General features: G+C 44.7%; 1 protein-coding gene across 1 annotated transcript in view; it reads right to left on the reverse strand.

Moving 5' to 3' along the window:
* LOC144103473 (uncharacterized) overlaps window positions 1-16,713 on the reverse strand; it is a 30,397-nt gene extending 13,684 nt beyond the window's left edge. Inside the window, exons 1-5 of the mRNA XM_077636180.1 lie at window positions 16,533-16,713; window positions 13,386-13,492; window positions 12,571-12,751; window positions 4,916-5,086; window positions 3,955-4,040 (exon numbers count right to left, since the gene is read on the reverse strand). Coding sequence (XP_077492306.1) covers window positions 3,955-4,040; window positions 4,916-5,086; window positions 12,571-12,751; window positions 13,386-13,492; window positions 16,533-16,631 — 644 coding nt within the window. The 5' untranslated portion in view covers window positions 16,632-16,713. The remainder of the gene's footprint in view (window positions 1-3,954; window positions 4,041-4,915; window positions 5,087-12,570; window positions 12,752-13,385; window positions 13,493-16,532) is intronic.
* Window positions 16,714-17,454: the final 741 nt, after the last annotated feature.

The following is a 17,454-nucleotide window of genomic DNA, read 5'->3' on the forward strand; positions in this document are numbered from 1 at the left end:
ATGTTTGAATTTTAGAAATATTTTTTACCTTCTCATAGTACTAGCTGCAATTTATTTCTCATATTCTTCAAGAGGCTAATTGCCCATATAATTATTCCGGGAGACAAGGAATGTGCTTGTACATTCCTTGAAAATTGTTTTTTTCAGCGTATGAGGATTTTAATTTCCTAGTGAGGTAAAATGTATATATATATTGAAGCCAGCAAGTCTCACTGTACTATTTATTACATTTATTTCGAGGAACGTTGTTCATAACGGCTACGGTTTTAAGGAAGCAAATAACTATAAAGTTAGAACCCGCGCCCATCAGCGGTGATAAAATGTGGTCGTTCTTCCCTGCATTGCATGTAACCGGTGGAGGAAACGAGACAGAAAACCAGCGCTCCTTTCCCGAAATGCGAACGAACACTGGGTTTCGACTATCTGCCCAAGAGCACGGTTTGACAAATGAGATTGAAGCTGTCGTCTAGCAGGAGCCTTATGAAATTAAGCATTTTGATCTTCGCAGGTATGGAATATTTGTTTATTTCTATACATGCATCAATTTTGTCTTGAATAAGAACTTTTGTTTATATAAGCACTGGATTCTTGAATACAGTGTCAAATCCCCTCCACTGTTGCAATTGTGTAACTCAAACTGCTCAGGGACCCATTAAAAATTTTTGATTACCAGCAGTGGCATATTTATTTACGTGAACTCTTGCTTGTTAGAATAAAGAGTTGAAACAGACATCTCGTTTGGCAGTGGTGAGAGGTGGACGAAAGTCATCGCAGTTGCGTTCGTCTCCTCATAGCTACCAGAAGTGTTCTTAAGGTCAGGTGCCTCTGTGAGAGTGAGAATTGTTCCTCCACAATAACAGTACACAGTTCATAATGAGAAGATCCTTATCTGCCCTGTTGAAACGAAGTGTACTTTCCGACTGGACACCAGATTGTAAACAGTTCCGTGGGGTCGCGTCTTATATCGTGAGCGAAGCGGATTCGGCTCCTGCGTTAGTACAGCAGTGACCCTTGATAAACCATGTCAGTACGAGCTTTCCGGTAGTTACTGCTATTTGGCCGATACTAACATCCGCCATTTTTGAACCTTAAGCTATATACATGAGTGGACAAAAATATCAGGGATGTCGCTGCCCTTTCGGTGTGGCCACAAAATATTCAAGAAGGTGCAATTGACTTCACTGGCCAGTTGCACCGAGTAGCAGATTTGAAACGAACCCCAGTGTTTCGTCACATGAAGCCTTCATCACCTTCAGGTGTGGACGCCGGGATTACATTGTAATCGACGACAAAAGAGTTTAAAATGTCGAAACGTGGATAAGCACGCCGAACGGCTTTCCAACACCGAGGCAAGTGGAGCATTGTTAGAGCACTGTGGAAGTGCTTCTGTGGCTCCTGCATGCACTGCAGTGAAGTGCGAGCACAAAGCATCGCCTGAATATGGCGCGTACTGCGTACTCAATTTACAGCCTGAAGGACAATGTATCATTGGAGAGCCACAGTATTTGCCAAAAAAATTCCATGGAGATATTATACCATGAAATCATTCAAATGTATTTTTAGACGTGTTAAGCATCCGTTAGACTGCAGATATCATTCGCGCCATGGACCGCGCTCGACGGCTCTGCCCTACGTCTCGGTATCTAACCCCATCCGCGCGGCCTCATTTCCATGGCTGGTAAATGCAAAACAGCTTGTGTGCTCTACGGCGACAGTCATTATAAACACTATAAGTGATTTGAATTAATACTGCGATCCCCACTACAGCGCACTTCAACGCATACGAGCGACATCGAGACGTTACTCCAGGGGCGGCTTGCGCGAAGCGAATAACAGTCTCATTCCTAGTCTAATCTTATTCGCATTGTAAAACCTCCTCGGTTTTGAGAAAAGGAAAGGCGCACAGCTAGTTCACTTTGTCGGTGGAGGCCTCCAGCGCGTCACGAACGCCGACTGAAATAAAATAAAAAAAACAATTTTGATTTTATTTCAGTTAGCGTTCGGGAATCGCTTGAGGCGTCCACAGACAAAGTGAACTAGCTGTGCGCCTTTCCTTTTCCTAAACGGAGTGACGTTTTACACCGCGATTAAGATTAGGATGGGAAAAAGACTGTTCGTGCTGGCCACCCCAGATGTACGAGGCCTACAACTAAGCGAGATAAATTAAGGCTGAAAAACAAAGAGTCTGATATGAGCGATTGTTCGAAGACGAACAGACCTCTGCCGTGAAAAATGTTCAAGCAAACATCATAAATGTTGGAAACTTGGGATGTAATACTTTTACTTTGTCTTGTAGCGCGGCCTCAGCCGCAATTGTCAAAACCGTGTGCCTGCGTTGTGGTGAACGATTTGTCTCTGAAATTCAATCGAGATGCGCATGCTGTAAAGCTAATAGAGCCGATTTATACTACGCTAAATAATGACCAAAGTACGCACCAAGCCGCGGTGCAGTATGGAACAAGCAAGTGTAAACATGTAGCTGAAATTGAAGACATATCTCCGAAAATCCACAAGGAGAACGAACCGTGTTGTACAACGGTAGAGCACGGTGAGATTGTTCCTCAATATTTTCCCGTACAGCTCTGCCCAAGCGCAAAAAAAAACATGCACGCAGCCGTCAGCCAGGAGCCGACAACTGCCACACAGCACTTTTTTTCCTCTACGATTGCAAAAAGGCTCACACCAATTCACGCCTTAAACAAGCAGACATCATGTGAAGTCAGGATTTACTAGGCTAAATCCAGCGCCGAAATCAGCACAAGCATCTTCGCATATCTCTTTATGCAATAACTCATGAGCACTTCTGCAGGTGCCATTATAAAAATGTTCTGCAAAAAAGCCAAGACGAAATATGGCACAAAGGACAGTTAAGTGTTTATAACACGAATAACCCCGCGTTAGGTAGCTGGCGGCATATCACTAATGCAGATATATTATAGTTGTTTTAATAGAGCGTATGCTGTTTTACAGTATTGCAGCCGTGGCCGAGTGATTACCGCATCCGCCTCGTTCTCGGAAGTTCCCGGGACGTGTGGGAGCTACTAAGGCTAGCATGTCGGAGCTGCATTTTTAATTTTTACTTGTTGGCTATCGACCACACTGCTTTAATCGTGGGCTCATGGCTCGTTCGTTGGAGATGTATTGTTACCGTTTGGGTACAGGGAGGTGAATTTTCACCTCTGGACAAAGCGGACGGTGCCCTGCTGAACATTTCCGTCGGGCTATGACATTTTAGCAACAATCTTCACAGTACAGCTTCACAACCTCAGATGAGCTGAAGTTTTCGTTGTCTCCCGAAGCGTATAAGGAGCTATTCCACGGCGACATCCGCCAGCTAAAGGCCCTACCACGCGGGGAAGCGTGCCACCGCTGACACGTCACCGCACACACATTATCCGGTGGATCGAACCGCAGACCAGTCAGGGCAAAGTGCGTCATGCTGACGTGTTTTCCACTCCTCATGCATGCATTCCTCTTTCACTCTTTCGCTGAGGCCTCGGCTGTGATCAGACGTCGAAGCCAGGATTTCACGAAACGGATAGCCTACGGTTAAAGTAGCAAGATGAACAGACTGCTGCAGCAACCCAGGAAATACCATGAAGAAAGCACATGCGGTCCCAAGGTGGATTCGCGAAAACAACCCCAAATGGCGCACGCGTGCGTTGGGCCCTAGCCGCATTGCGAAATGACCACGTGACGTGGTTGCAATTACAAATCATATTTGTGTCTGGCTCCTTGACTCCAGTTGGTAACTCTGGAGATAAAAATGGTCACTACGCAGAAGAAGCAAGAGAAATAAATAACATTACGACCTACCACAGTATGAGGCTGTAAATGTTGAAATAGTTCCGGCCAGAAGTGTTTCTAGCTGTATTTTCCTTGCGGCGTAAGGGATAGTATAGGTAGCTTGAGAATTTCACAAATGCAGTTGAATCTAACCAGGAACCAACTTACTGTGTGCCCTGGCGCCAAGAACCGTGGAACAAGGCATATCCTCCATTTCTAATGCTGAGGCTCTCGTGCTTGAAGGCAAATTTATCCTGTTAAAAGAGTTTACGAACAGTATAATGCAGCAACTGACTGTGACCAAAAAGAAATCTAGATTTGCGCAGCAACTTCAAGCTCTTTCAAATAATAACGTCTTCCCAAGAAAAAGTAACACGTGATGCACTGAAAACAATAAAAGGTTTATTGTGCTGTTTGAGTTCATGAACCAAGCAAGAAGCTCTACCTTACATTTCATGTGAACAAATATGTCAGTATATGTCGGCATTTTTCGAGAGTGCTTCTGTAGCCGTGTAAAATAAGAACTTTTAATGGGGACTAGGCAGCTAATGTGTCCAGTGATAAAGTTAAGGCAGAAAAATCAAACTATGAAGACAGCAATCCGACATGAACTGAGCATAAATGCTAACGGCTCATAGATATGGAGAAAACAGTAAATATGCAGAAAGCTAAAATGGCGTAAATAAATCCGAAGAGCTACGTTATATCTGTGGCATGTAAATGCCTTAGGTTCAACGTTATGCATTGCGATTTATTGTTCTATCCAGGCGTCGTAGACATGTGGTTTCTATTTCAATGTTACAGATTAGCTTACTTACATCCGGCGCATTAGGTGTTTTATCTATTGCTTTTATAAGTCTAATTTGAATGTTTAAAAACTTCTTTTGTGAGATGAAGAAATTAAATAAACTAAACGTTTTTCGCTGCGAGTATAAAGGTGACGAGTAAGTTCTCGAAAACACAAAGTGTCATACTGACTTACTGCTCCTCCTAATTCCAGGAACAATTTTTACATTGTGGCATTGTATTTCGGCTTGCTTTAAAAGGAAGCGACAATATGGGAGCAATTACTCATTGGAATCCACCCAACAGCAGACATACGGTTACAGAATGAAGCGTGCATAATTACCTGAAATTTTACAAAGCTGTGGTCCTGCGTGAAGTGGCTCTCCCAAAATATAAAGTCTGCATTAGAGCCGGAACCCAAGGGCGCCGAATAAAACAGAAGCAATGCGTCTAGATCAGCATTCACATCCTCCGGATTGAAGAAGAAGTCATCATCAAGTCGAGCCTGCAAGTACTGTTCAAGCGGCATTTAAAGGTCTGCTTAACGGAATAGTGGCGCAGACGTGCACTCCCCTGGCATTGGAACTTCAAGCCATTTATAATGCCATTGCTTCCCTTCCGCTCGTTCCAACATTCAATACAGTTCATATTTACACCGACTCCCGCGCCGCCCTTAACCAGCTTAAGGCTGTTCGACGAACGTTCCAGATTTCACAATCAATTCATGTGCTCTGCGCAAAGTATACATGTCCTGTGCGCATACACCGGATTCGCGGCCATGCCCAGGATCCACATAACGTTCAAGCGGATGCTATGACTCATCTTCATACATCAGACGATCCGCCACCTTCCCCTCTTCCCCCAGATCCGTTCCTGTCCTATGTTTCCGATTCCGAAGTTCTGCGCCAGCGAACACGCGCTCTAATTCTTCCGTGTTCGCACCCTCTCCCCCGTAGTCTCACTCGGCAGGAGGAGGTATCCGTGCGCCGGATTCGGGCAGGGGCGGCTCTGACACCATCTGTCCGTCATCGGTGGCGTGCCAAAGATCTGCCAGTACCTGACAGGTGCCCTCACTGTAGCGCTGCACCGGACATTTGTGATGTGCAGCACTTGTTGTGGACGTGCCCAGCGACGGCTGCTATCAGAAAACGGCTCCTCAGGGAGGTGGGCCTGCGGTGGAACCGCGAAAGTGACTACGTGGACTATGGACAACCGTTTCATTAACAACCTCTGCGACTACCTCAGCGCAAATGTTCTTCACTCCTTCTTTTAACTTTCAATCCCGTGCATTTCTTCACCCCCCTCCCCTTTCCTTTTTTCAACTTATGCCTCATGGCACACTTCTCGAATAAAAAAAAACATCAAGTGACAGGACAGCAGGAGAGCACACACACACACAAGAGCCACACAAGTGCTCTCCTGCTGTCCTGTCACTTGATCTGCGCCATTATTCCGTTAAGCCTGTCTGACCAACTTGCCAAATCCTTTACGCTTCTTAATTTAAAGGTCTGTTTCTGTGGTGTTCCTGGTCGAACGGGGCATGTGAACAACTAAAGGTACAGGTACTAGCTTAACAGTGGGAATAGTATTTTGGGGGACACGAACTCCGAAGCCTTAAAAGACACTTCGGGCACTGAACTGTTACCTGTAAATTGGGAATTTAGGTGATTGAATTTGGTCCAAGCAGAGGCTGAAGTGTCAAAGAAAAGTTTGAGGCTTTTCTTCATGTAAATGCTCTCACTCTTATTTCTTTGATAGTGCCTGCAAATACACACATTTTCTTCAAGTTAAATCTCCTGGCCATTGCATGTTAAAACAGAAAGCTGGAGTGAAATTCAAAGATTGCAAAACAGAAGCGTCAGAAATTATTCCTGACATCCACACTAAGCTGCCTGCTTATACTTTCGCATTTGAGCAATTCTTACTCTATCTGATTTGGCTCAGTGCCAGAAACGATCGCTGATATGCATTACCGAATAATTCACTTGTGCAATGCGATGGTACGCGCCTATGTAGCTAGAAGTGGGCCCTGAGGCAGTTGGCGCAGTGGCCAGCCTATGTGGGCCCGATGCCGCTTCAGCAACGCAGGACAGCATCGGCCAATTTGAGCTGCCTCGCAAAGTATCCCATTGCTCGCACACTGGACCGATGTAGACATCGCATGACGGACAGTGTAAGTTTTTCAAATAGATTCCCCCCCTCACTCCCCCTCTTGTGCAGATATGGGAACGCTGTGTAGTTGAAGAGAAAAATCCAAATTTGTGTTCCTTCACATGCTTCCTAAAGAGGCCCAACGTGCACATCATAAAGGCTTTGATATTCTTAACCACCCTAGTGCGATGTATAGAGAATTAGATTTGAGTGATGCGTGCATATTTGATAAATCCGCATTAATTCGTCGAAGGGTGAGGCGAAAGCCGGTAAAATGCAGACAGCCCATATCTGCTGTACGTATCGGTTCCATGTTGGTCCACAGTGGGGAGACCTCGTGATACTTCCTAGTAGGTTCTTACCTGAGACATTATGGGCAGCTTCAGTAGGGCAAGTGCAGATGCAGTCTAAAGTAGTACGCTGGTGTAATTATTGCTATGTGTGCTGCGCTTCTTTTTTGTGCGCTAGCGGTATTGGCCTCCTACAGTTCGGTTGTCTACGTGAAGCTTCTGAGAGAGTTTCGAAAGGAAAGACGCATAACTAGCTCCCTGGGTCAATGAACTCGTTATTCGCGCTTTGAGGTACGCGGCGGTGGTGATAGACAGATGTGCGCTGCATGCGTTGGCTTTGCATCCGTTCTGGCAGAAGCGCGGCACTGGAACAATAGGCGGCCGTCATTCTTTGGGTTCATTGACTGTGGCGTTGAAAACATTTGACTCCTTTCATTTTTGGGAAAGTAAAGACGGACAAGTGGCTAGCCCCGCCGCGGTGGCTCAGTGGTTAGGGCGCTCGACTACTGATCCGGAGTTCCCGGGTTCGAACCCGAATGCGGCGGCTGCGTTTTTATGGAGGAAAAACGCTAAGGCGCCCGTGTGCTGTGCGATGTCAGTGCACGTTAAAGATCCCCAGGTGGTCGAAATTATTCCGGAGCCCTCCACTACGGCACCTCTTCTTCCTTTCTTCTTTCACTCCCTCCTTTACCTTTCCCTTACGGCGCGGTTCAGGTGTCCAAAGATATATGAGACAGGTACTGCGCCATTTCCTTTCCCCAAAAAACCAATTTAATTTTAAAAAACTGGCTAGCTGGGTAAGTGGACTGATCAATCGCGCTCTGAGGTGCGTGGCGATATGGTCCACTGCAAAGAACAATGATTTCGCACAATATTTCTTCATTAGAAATGCTAAACCGGCCGCCATTTTTTGCTTCCCATAAGTCACTTTCTTTTGCTTGCTATATTGCCTTCCTGCTCGCAAGGAGAAACGTTACAGAAGTAGGCAAAGGCAGTAGAGGGCTAAGGTGAGCGCGCTGCCTCGTTATTTTGTGGTGCACGTTGTTGTGAAGATATCAGCGCGAAAACTACACAACTACTGTAAAAAACAAGCTGTATGATGTAATAACTCTGTAAAGTTTGTCCTACAAATTTCGTGCATTTATTATGCAGGCGTCATACAAATGTCATTAATTATTAGCACGTCATAGAGTTGTCACACAAAGGTCATTCGGTATTATATAAATAGCACGACAATTTTCAACAAAACTTTAGGTTATGGCTTCAGAGCGCCTTTTCTGAAGGGAAGGTAAAGAACAACAGGCACAGACGAAGAGCACATGAAATCTGTAATTTATGCTGTTCACGGTCTTAACACAGCGTAAAAAAACGCCGCACAAGAAATAAGGTAGACACAGGACGAGCCCTAACTCACAATGAATACTTTATTTACAAAGCCTGGCGTTTATAAAGCAAGACTCGAAGCGATGTTTCAGCATGATGAGCCTATACCAACTCGCCCCCTCAAAAGGTACTATGCTTTTATGCTCTCCCTTGTCTTGGTTTCGCGTTGATTTCACAAAATGCATGGGCTTGATAAGGGAAAGTTGCGCTATTTTTTTCGCATGAAATGTTCAGTCCTACAAGCAAGCTTTTATAAAAAGTATATTTCTCTTGTAGGATTATTTATTGCAAAAGGAGAGCTTGGTGAGAGAACAAGAAGTGGACGCGGATTAGCCGCACTGGAGAGACTAAAAATGAAATACACTTAATAGTGAGTGCTCAGCCTAGCATCGTGCAGCATATGGCGGTCCGCTGAAATGTGCGTTATAGCGACGACAGGATGGCAATCTTTCGAACTAGCCTAGGCGTGAAGAGGGAACGGAATAATCTAGTTGACGGAAGCCAATTACGAGTTAGCAGTAAGAAAGGAAACCGGAGGAATTCAGTATCTCGCTGCAGAATCTCAGTATCAGAATTCAGTATCAGAATCAGTATTAGTATCAGAATTCAGCATCTCGCTAGCGACTTTAACTGAGGACGACGACCTTAATGTTCAACTAATGAAAGATGCTGTCACAGCTATGATTACAGAGTGTGCAGTAGAAGCAGGCGGTAGAATGGCTACATCAGATACCGGCAAGCTCTCTCAGAAAGCACTTACTCTGTGAAAGTCTTTAACGCCACAGACCGAATACAAGTGGTATAGCTATCAAATATAATAAAGCAGCGCAAAGTAACCGACACAACGAAGTTTATTGTGGACAGAAATGAGATGATATAGCCCAAAAATCGTAAGGAAGAAACTAGGCATTTGCCAAAACAACTTGTCTCTATAGAGGGTAGTGTCACTAGAAATGTGCATAAAATTGTAGTCGAAGAGCAGCACACAAATCAAAGCAGTAGCCAATGTAATCAGCATGTTAATGAAAGAGACAATGAGGCATAGCAGAAGGACATCAAACAAGAAAAAAAGAAGCAAAGAAAACTTTAGGATTAACGTGAAGGTGTGAAGGAACCGGTAAAGATCAGGTAAAAGCACAAATGCTGAGGGGTGGTGGGACATCATGCTAGAAAAACTAGCCGCCCTGTATACGCAATGCCTCAAGACCCCGAGCGCTCCGAAAGCTTTGAAGGACGCTGACATCACCTTTTTTTGTTTTTGTTGCTTTTCTATTGCAGTATTTTATATCAGTATCTGCAATGTGCTTTCTGCTGCCGGGCGCTGCTAATCAAGCCTTCTGGGCCTTTGGCAGGCCCACATTTGTACTTGAAAATGAAAATAAAAGTTATTATTCTTAATAATATTATTAATCCATTAGAAAGAAAACCTGAAAACACTTGAAAAATTGGAGAGGAGACAAGTTCGGCCTTAAGGGTATACATGGTAGCGCAAGAAGGGCATTATCTACGTTCAAATCATAAATCCCTGGCAGTCCTTATGCCCCTCCTGGCGCAGTGGTGCAGGCGTAAACGGCGCGCCACTGCCCTACGATGGCAGGTGCTCCCAGCGGTGAACCTTGTACGACACAGGTTGCTCTTGCCGAACGATCAATCATTATAAAATTACTGCCACCTGCCATGGTAGGCAGTTTGCTCATTATCCGGTGAGTTGGTTGTGGTCACATGGACACGCCACAGGACCCAGGTGGCCCACCTGCCTCCTAGGTTGTTCACTGGGGACGATCTGCCAGAGCTTTACCCATTATTATTCGCTCACAACACCGACAATGATGACATCGAATTCTTAGTAGAACGGGCTTTTAATGCCATTGAATCAAAAAGTACAGAACGAACTGCTTCCGCTTCGTTGGCTTGAAGGTATATAACAAGGTAATCACTAATAGAACAAGGATAAGCTTTGGTTTCAATCAATAAAATGATCGGCGACATTATTGCAAAGGAAAATCGGCAATAACCCTCAATAACACTCTCAATAAGATGAAAGAGAAATGCCCCAAATATAACCACCCCTCTTATGTATTCTTCATTGATTACGAGAAACAACGTTACTAATTTGATACTTCTGCACTCATGCAGGCAATATGGAAACACGGTGTAGATGAGACTTGTATAAGCATACTGGAAATATCCATAACAGTACCACAGCCACCAGAGTCTTGTGTAGATTAAACAATAAAACTACAGTAAGGAACGGTGTCAGGTAGGGAGACACGATGTTGCTAATGCCGTTCACCGACCCTTTAGTAAAATTATCCAGAGGTCTGGATTGGAAACAGTTGGCTATACGAATTAATGGAGAATATCTCATAATCTGTGATTCGCTGATGACATTGCCTTAGTCACTCAGGAGATGAACGGCAAAGCATGATGAGTGAGTTAAACCGGCAGAGCAGAACGGCGGGTGTAAAATATAGCATGCATAATACCAAAGTAATCTGTAACAGTCTCAGAAGGAAACAGCTTTTTTATTATTAATAGATGGATGCTGGAAGTGATAAGGGAATGCGTCTACTTAGGACAGGTAGGGTAGTGATCGCAGATCCGGTTCACAAAATTGAAATAACTAGAATAAGAATATGTGAAGCGCATTCCGAATATCTTTAAGATCATGTATGGCAGTTTACGAACATCCTTCAAGCGCAAAGCACATAGCATTGCTATCTGACCGGTATTCCCTTATAGGCCAGAAACGTGGAGGCTAATAAAAAGGGTTGAACTTAAGGACAACGCCGCGATCTGTGGAAAGAAAATTGACATATGTAAAGTTAAGAGACAGAAAGAGAACCAACGTGTGCTATAGCCACTCTAGTCGAAAACTGAAATCAAAAAGAAAAAATCGGCTCGGCCAGGGCATCTAATATGAAAGCAAGATAACCACTGTTCGTTAAGCGTAATATGCCAGATTCCCAGAGAGAGAAAGCGTGTCGGATGGCGGCATACAGTTATGTGGGCGGAGGAGATCAAGAAGCTTGCGGGGATAGGGTGTCGCAACTGTCACAGGATACGGTTAATTTGAAGAATATCGCAGTGGACGTAGTCGGGTTGATGAAGATGATGATAATGATGTCTCCAAGCAGCTATTTCTATAGTATTCAGTGATGCACAACAAGCTGCAAATGTAGAAGCCCTTGAAGATTAGTGCTTGATTACGAACTCTTTTTTCTAGGGGAACTAGTTTTCATGCTTTATTGGCTTATAGTGTCATGCCTCATAGTTTGGGAGACACCTAGGTCGTTTTAAAGCAGTTATGGCTTCTGGAAACCTTTCTTTATCAAGAGGTAATAATAAGAACTATTATGCTAATCATTTTTATGCAGGACAGAACCTTTCACAGTTGTATGCATAAAGATAACGCAATAATAAACAAAGAAGCATTAAATTAATGACACACTCATAACTATTGCAATGCAGAGCAATCATTCCTGATCATGATGAGTAAAAAGTTGAATGGCGCAAGAGCAACCTTCTGCCAAGAGCGACATTGCACGAGGTATATTTTCTTTAAACATGATGGGGTTAAACACCCATTTTCTTAGCGTTCCACCTAAAGTACGCCGAGCACCAGTATAGGGTCTCTCTGGTACCCATTTTATCACAAGTGAGAACCCGGCGACTCTCATTGAACCCCCCCCCCCCCCCCGCATTCTGAGGCGTCTGCTGAAACCACTAATTTGGCCACTGCTGCCGTGATCAAACATTCCTTTAGAAGTGAGTCTCATTGTCACGTTTGTCTTGTGGTTAACATTATATAAAAAAATATGGCGAGGCAAAATCTTTATCTTTTATTTATTCTCGAAGTATGAAACAGTGCTAAAAATTTTTTTCGGTATTTTTTTCGTTTCACAGCACCGATTGCGGCCAAACTTTAACATTTTGCAGATTTAACTCTATGTCTCTAAATCCTACCGCAGCCGCTATAGGGCACAGAACTATTTGGGTTTGAATTTATTTCATGGACATTATACGATAATTGCACCGCTAAAATGCTGACCGTGCTGCACAAAGTTTAGAGCTTCAGAGCAATTGCCGTAACCACATCTCTTGGTATTTACTTCCTTAATATGTTCAGAATGATTTCTTTTTTTCATTTTGAATGGGATAACAAAGTACCTACCACTTCCGACTTGATCTCGAGAACATGGAGGCCGTTGACAGGTGACTTGATATTCATCAGTCTCACACGCTCCAGCTTTCCATCCAAAACGTACAAGAGGCTATACTGTAGAGCAAATTCGAACCGAAGATAATGATCGTCCTTTTTTGCTTTGTTGGCGAAAAATATGTGACTTCGGGTGCTGCAAAATGCAACGAACTAATCATAAACGACGCATAGCTTGCACAAGAAAAAACTTCGAAAATTAAACTCCAAATTTATGTTCATTCATTACCCTTCTCTCCTGGTCACTAATGGGCTCCAGGCATCTTTCAGAGAACGTGCTCACGCTTCTAAACACGGCGAAAATAGTAATCGCCCAGTGTGGCCCGAGTAAAAGAATTTTAAAGAACACATTTATAAGAACCTTAATTTATAGGACGCTGTGTCGGCAAACACCGTAAGTATATGTTCAACTCGCCAGGCTTGAGTTCGCGGACGAAAACCTGCCCCCATGCACGATTTCATCCGCAGGAATAGTTAATCACACATAAATAAAAGGACCTCCCTATTCATATCGTAACTGATAAATAAGCTTGCATTTGTTAAATTTTGTCCCCTCCATTGGACGCTACTATTGGTTTTCTGCTATCCTGTTTGGTTGCCGCGTTATTCGTGGCAGACAGCGTTACACGGGACGCGCTAGTATGAAGCTTTAAAAGATTTCGCCTTAATATTGGCAAATTTATCGTGCTTAAAATGCGCGTCAGCAGTGTCTGATTTATGACACTTAGCACTGTGGTAGAGTGCCCATTTGTGTAGAAAAAATTTCTTACCTACTGGGGTCTCCTTTGTATTCAAAGATAGTTGTGAAATTGAATCTATATCCCAAGGGCGATGGCAGCTCTAATTGAAGCTGCTTTTTGTCCGTGTGGTAGCCACCCTGTAAGCAGCCATGAAAAAGTCTTTTGAGAAAACAGGGGGTTTTATATTTGGCTCTCCACTTAAACATTTGCGCGAGGGGAGGTATTACGATTTAGGAGTTCCACGCATAAATGCAGCCAACATTCACCCAAGCAAAAGAGCACAGGGCAATTTTACTTCGGTTTCTATTTTTTTCTTTCTGGTGTTGATCAATTGGAGATTAATACTGCAATTATTTTATGACTTAAAGATACTGAATAAAAATGAGAACACGAACAACCACAGTCGGGGGTGGAATTCGAGACTACGATTTGCAAATTTCGCGCACGGCGCTCGGCCATCTCAGCTACGGTGACAGCTGCCCAATATTCTGCTTGTGGGATATTTACCATACATGTAACATCACCATATGAGTGTCCATGCGCACCAATGTCATTCATAGCGGGGGACGTAGTATGTCCAGCATTACAGCTAGTGTGACATAGGACGTAATCGAACGGTGAGGGCGAAAGCTCTGTGAGAAGCCTCTTATGCTATCTTTGGGATCACGACTGCCAGAACCGCGACCCTCGTTAAGCTATTAGCAGACAAGGCAAAGGTAATAAATGGCTCGTTTTTGGCAAACTTATGAAGGAAGCCTACAGTGACCGAAACCAAGGTGCATAGGAGCATATTTCTTATTTTTTAAGCGCTGAGTAATAGGAAATTAAGAGTGTATTTTATTGCATAATAATAATAATTGATTAAAATGCAGAAGAAAAACCATCACATTCCGCCGGTGGTATACTCATCGGCGACCTCTATATTTCGTGCCTGGTGCCAACTGAGCTCATTTGACGGCCGTCCAAGCGGCTGCTTACGGTTCAGTTCAGTTCTATTTATAGGCTTTAAAGAGACTATGCAATAAATTAATTGAGATTACGTAAAGCAGACGAGAGATAGGCATTCGATCACTCGTCTACCCAGTGCAAGAATTTTTGAGCTAGCGTCAACAACAGTGAACATATAGACGATTAAAAATTACGCTCTTCCTCTCCCTCCTCAACTAGTACACGCGGGGTACCAGGCAAATATAAAGAAAACAGCTCTGGGACTGGGCCCCGCCCATAAATACGTCATTCGCTGACATTTATTTTGCAACTTCCGGTTATCGCTCCTAGCCCCCCAGCAGCAGCGTCGGCGGCGTGGCGTCATCTCTTCGGTCCTCTTCGCCTTCCTGGATTGCGGCGCGCGTCGGGTTTCTTTGCTTGTCATCTGTGGTAATTAGCAGAAATAAACCCGGACCTCAAGGTGCGACTGCTTGCTCTTACGGCCGCGATGGGCATCTAGCCCTATACGTGCGCACGAAGAGCGGTGCCAGTGGCTCCGGAACTCCCGACAGAAGGAGGCGGCAGAGGAAAATTGAAACCATATGCGCGAAGGCAACGCCCTGGCCCGCGCTTGCGCGAGAGGGTCGCTCGGCGGCACGAGCAGACGATTTTCACGGCTACCGGAAGTGTGTCCGTGACGTCGTGGCTGCCTTGGCTCCAGCGAATGAGAGCGTGTGGTGGCCTGGCGACGTCATTGTTAGTGTGACGTCTTTCTTCCACGATTTTAGTTCCAAAATCGGTCACTACGAGCACACCAATCGGCTCGCGAATTTTAAAAAAACACGGTTTTTAAAAGTTCATAATAAATTGACGGCTGAGTTCTGAAGACTCATACTTGATGTGAATGCTTTTTAGCATCATTTCTAATCATTGAAAACATTTACAAGCGTCTTTTTATTCGTTGCATAGTCCCTTTAACGTGCCAAAGCGACTCAGGCTCTGAGGGGTGCCGTAGTGAAGGGCTCCGGAAATTTCGACCACCCGGGGCTGGCATTGCACGGTACACGGGCCTCTATAGTTTCGCCTCCATCGAAATTCGACCGCGCGGCCGGGATCGAAGTCGCGTCTTTCGGGTCAGCAGCCGAGCGCCATAACCACTGAGCCACCGAGGCGCCCCTCTGCTTACGTGGCTGTTTATGATGCGATTTACCTAACCTTGAGAGTGTTCACCAGCGCCACCTTCGTCCATGGCGGCCTTGTCCTGATCAATTTTTGCGTGATACTCGCGGTAATACAGAAAGTACTACGTCCACCGCTATGGACGAGGGTGCGCTGGTGAACACTCTTAAGCTTAGGTTGCACACATCATAAACAGCCACGTAAGCAGGATGCGGACCTGTAGCCATAGCTGAATTGGTACAGCACCGGACGCGAAATTCGGAGGTCGGTGGATTGGATCTCACAGGCGGCAATTGGTTGTTTGCTTCTGCTTTCTAATCAGCCGTTATTAAGCGACAATCTTTATACACTCTTAATCTTCTATTCATCAACACACAATTAAAAAAAAAAGAAAAGTAACATACCATATGCTCATTGAATTCGGTGCTTTCGCTTCAGTCATTTTCAGGGATGAGCAAATGTGGACAGACCACTGCTCCGCTGAGAGCAGTGAAGCCGCTCCGTAGCGCTGTAACCTCCATCGGGCGCTCACTGCGGGATTGTCCAGAGAGACGGCAAACTTCGGCCTGGCTCTCACGCGGGTGCTTATCATGCTTGATCAATTTCGAGAGTGGTGTTCGGCTAACCTGAAGCTGATGTTGGCGACGAATCACAAAAGACGTCGAGACTTTGTGGCAGCCAATCGCAACTGACGATGTGAATCCAAGTCACCCTAGGAAACACGCTTTCCTCCTTGTGGTGGAAGACAGCTCGTTCTGGATCGCCGATTAGAATGCGTTATTATATGCGTGAGAGGGCGAAAAATTTATGCAGTGAGTTCGCAACTAGAAAGCGTAAACGAAGCTCAAGGAATGCTTTCTAACTATCCTCAAAACAGCCGCAGATGCATCATTCAATAACAATCATAACGTTGACGAATCAGTCGAGTCAGAATCAAAACTTTCTAGAGTCAAAATCATGCGACCATTGAATTAGCATAAGTCTTCGGTTCACCCTCCCCTACCTGTGCTAAACGTTAAAATTTCTAAAGATACCCTAGGTCAGTCTATTGCCCTTGGTGGCAATTCTTACCGAATAGAAGATGTGGGCTCCGGTAGTATTTCTAGCTGCGACAATGCTTTCGAACTGCTTGGCTGTTGCCTTCATTAATGGTTCCTGATAGTAAGCCATGGAGAGGTTCGATCGACTGGTGCTTTCTTGGGAAAATGAAGCCTCTTCACGAAGTACAGAGCGCAAGTCCTTTCTTGCGAGATTCCGATTGCAAACTGCGTAGCAACACAACAATGTTCTAGAAAGATCCTTTCTCGTATCTGCCTTTTACAATAGCGACCACTGCGAAAGCTTTACGGCTGACGGACGCAGTTCATTATTTCCAGCTATTTCTGCCTTCGACTCCATATGGAGCTGCAGGTGGGAGCGCATAAGATACATGACTGCGGGTCACTATTTCAATGGAAGCTGATGAAAAGAGAATCTGGCTCCTATATCTCATGCATCGATAGCTCTGAGACTATACTTCCCGTCCATTAAGAACATTTGTGTTTCTTTGTCATTCATGCTTGTTTTGAAATAATGCGTTTTATATTAAAATTGCGGTGCAAGCACAGTTTATTGCGAAGATGTCGCGTGGCTTCAAGTACAGGCAAACGTGAAGACGCCAGCAGAAAGGCTTTCTCTGGACTGAATCGATAAAAGCAAGCGATAAAAGCAAGCGACTGAGCGATAAAAGCAAGTGGCCGTGACCGTCACCGAGATCTAAATTCACTCTCGGTCGTTCTCTGCGCCGTGCCTCGTTGTTTTGCGGCATATAAATATGCAAACAAGTCAATTCCAAACATGGCAAGCTTAACGCGCCGTAAACGAACCCGGATATCATAGCGCATAGATCGCGGGATATGGATGCTGCCACAGAGATCTGCTCGTGTCTCCAGATATTGAGATTGGTAAAGAGCTTTTGGTGCGTAGTGGGGACTACGCGCCGGTGGCGTATAAC

The sequence above is a fragment of the Amblyomma americanum genome, chromosome 9 (genome assembly GCF_052857255.1).
Source record: "Amblyomma americanum isolate KBUSLIRL-KWMA chromosome 9, ASM5285725v1, whole genome shotgun sequence".
In the NCBI taxonomy this organism is placed as follows: Eukaryota; Metazoa; Arthropoda; class Arachnida; order Ixodida; family Ixodidae; genus Amblyomma; species Amblyomma americanum.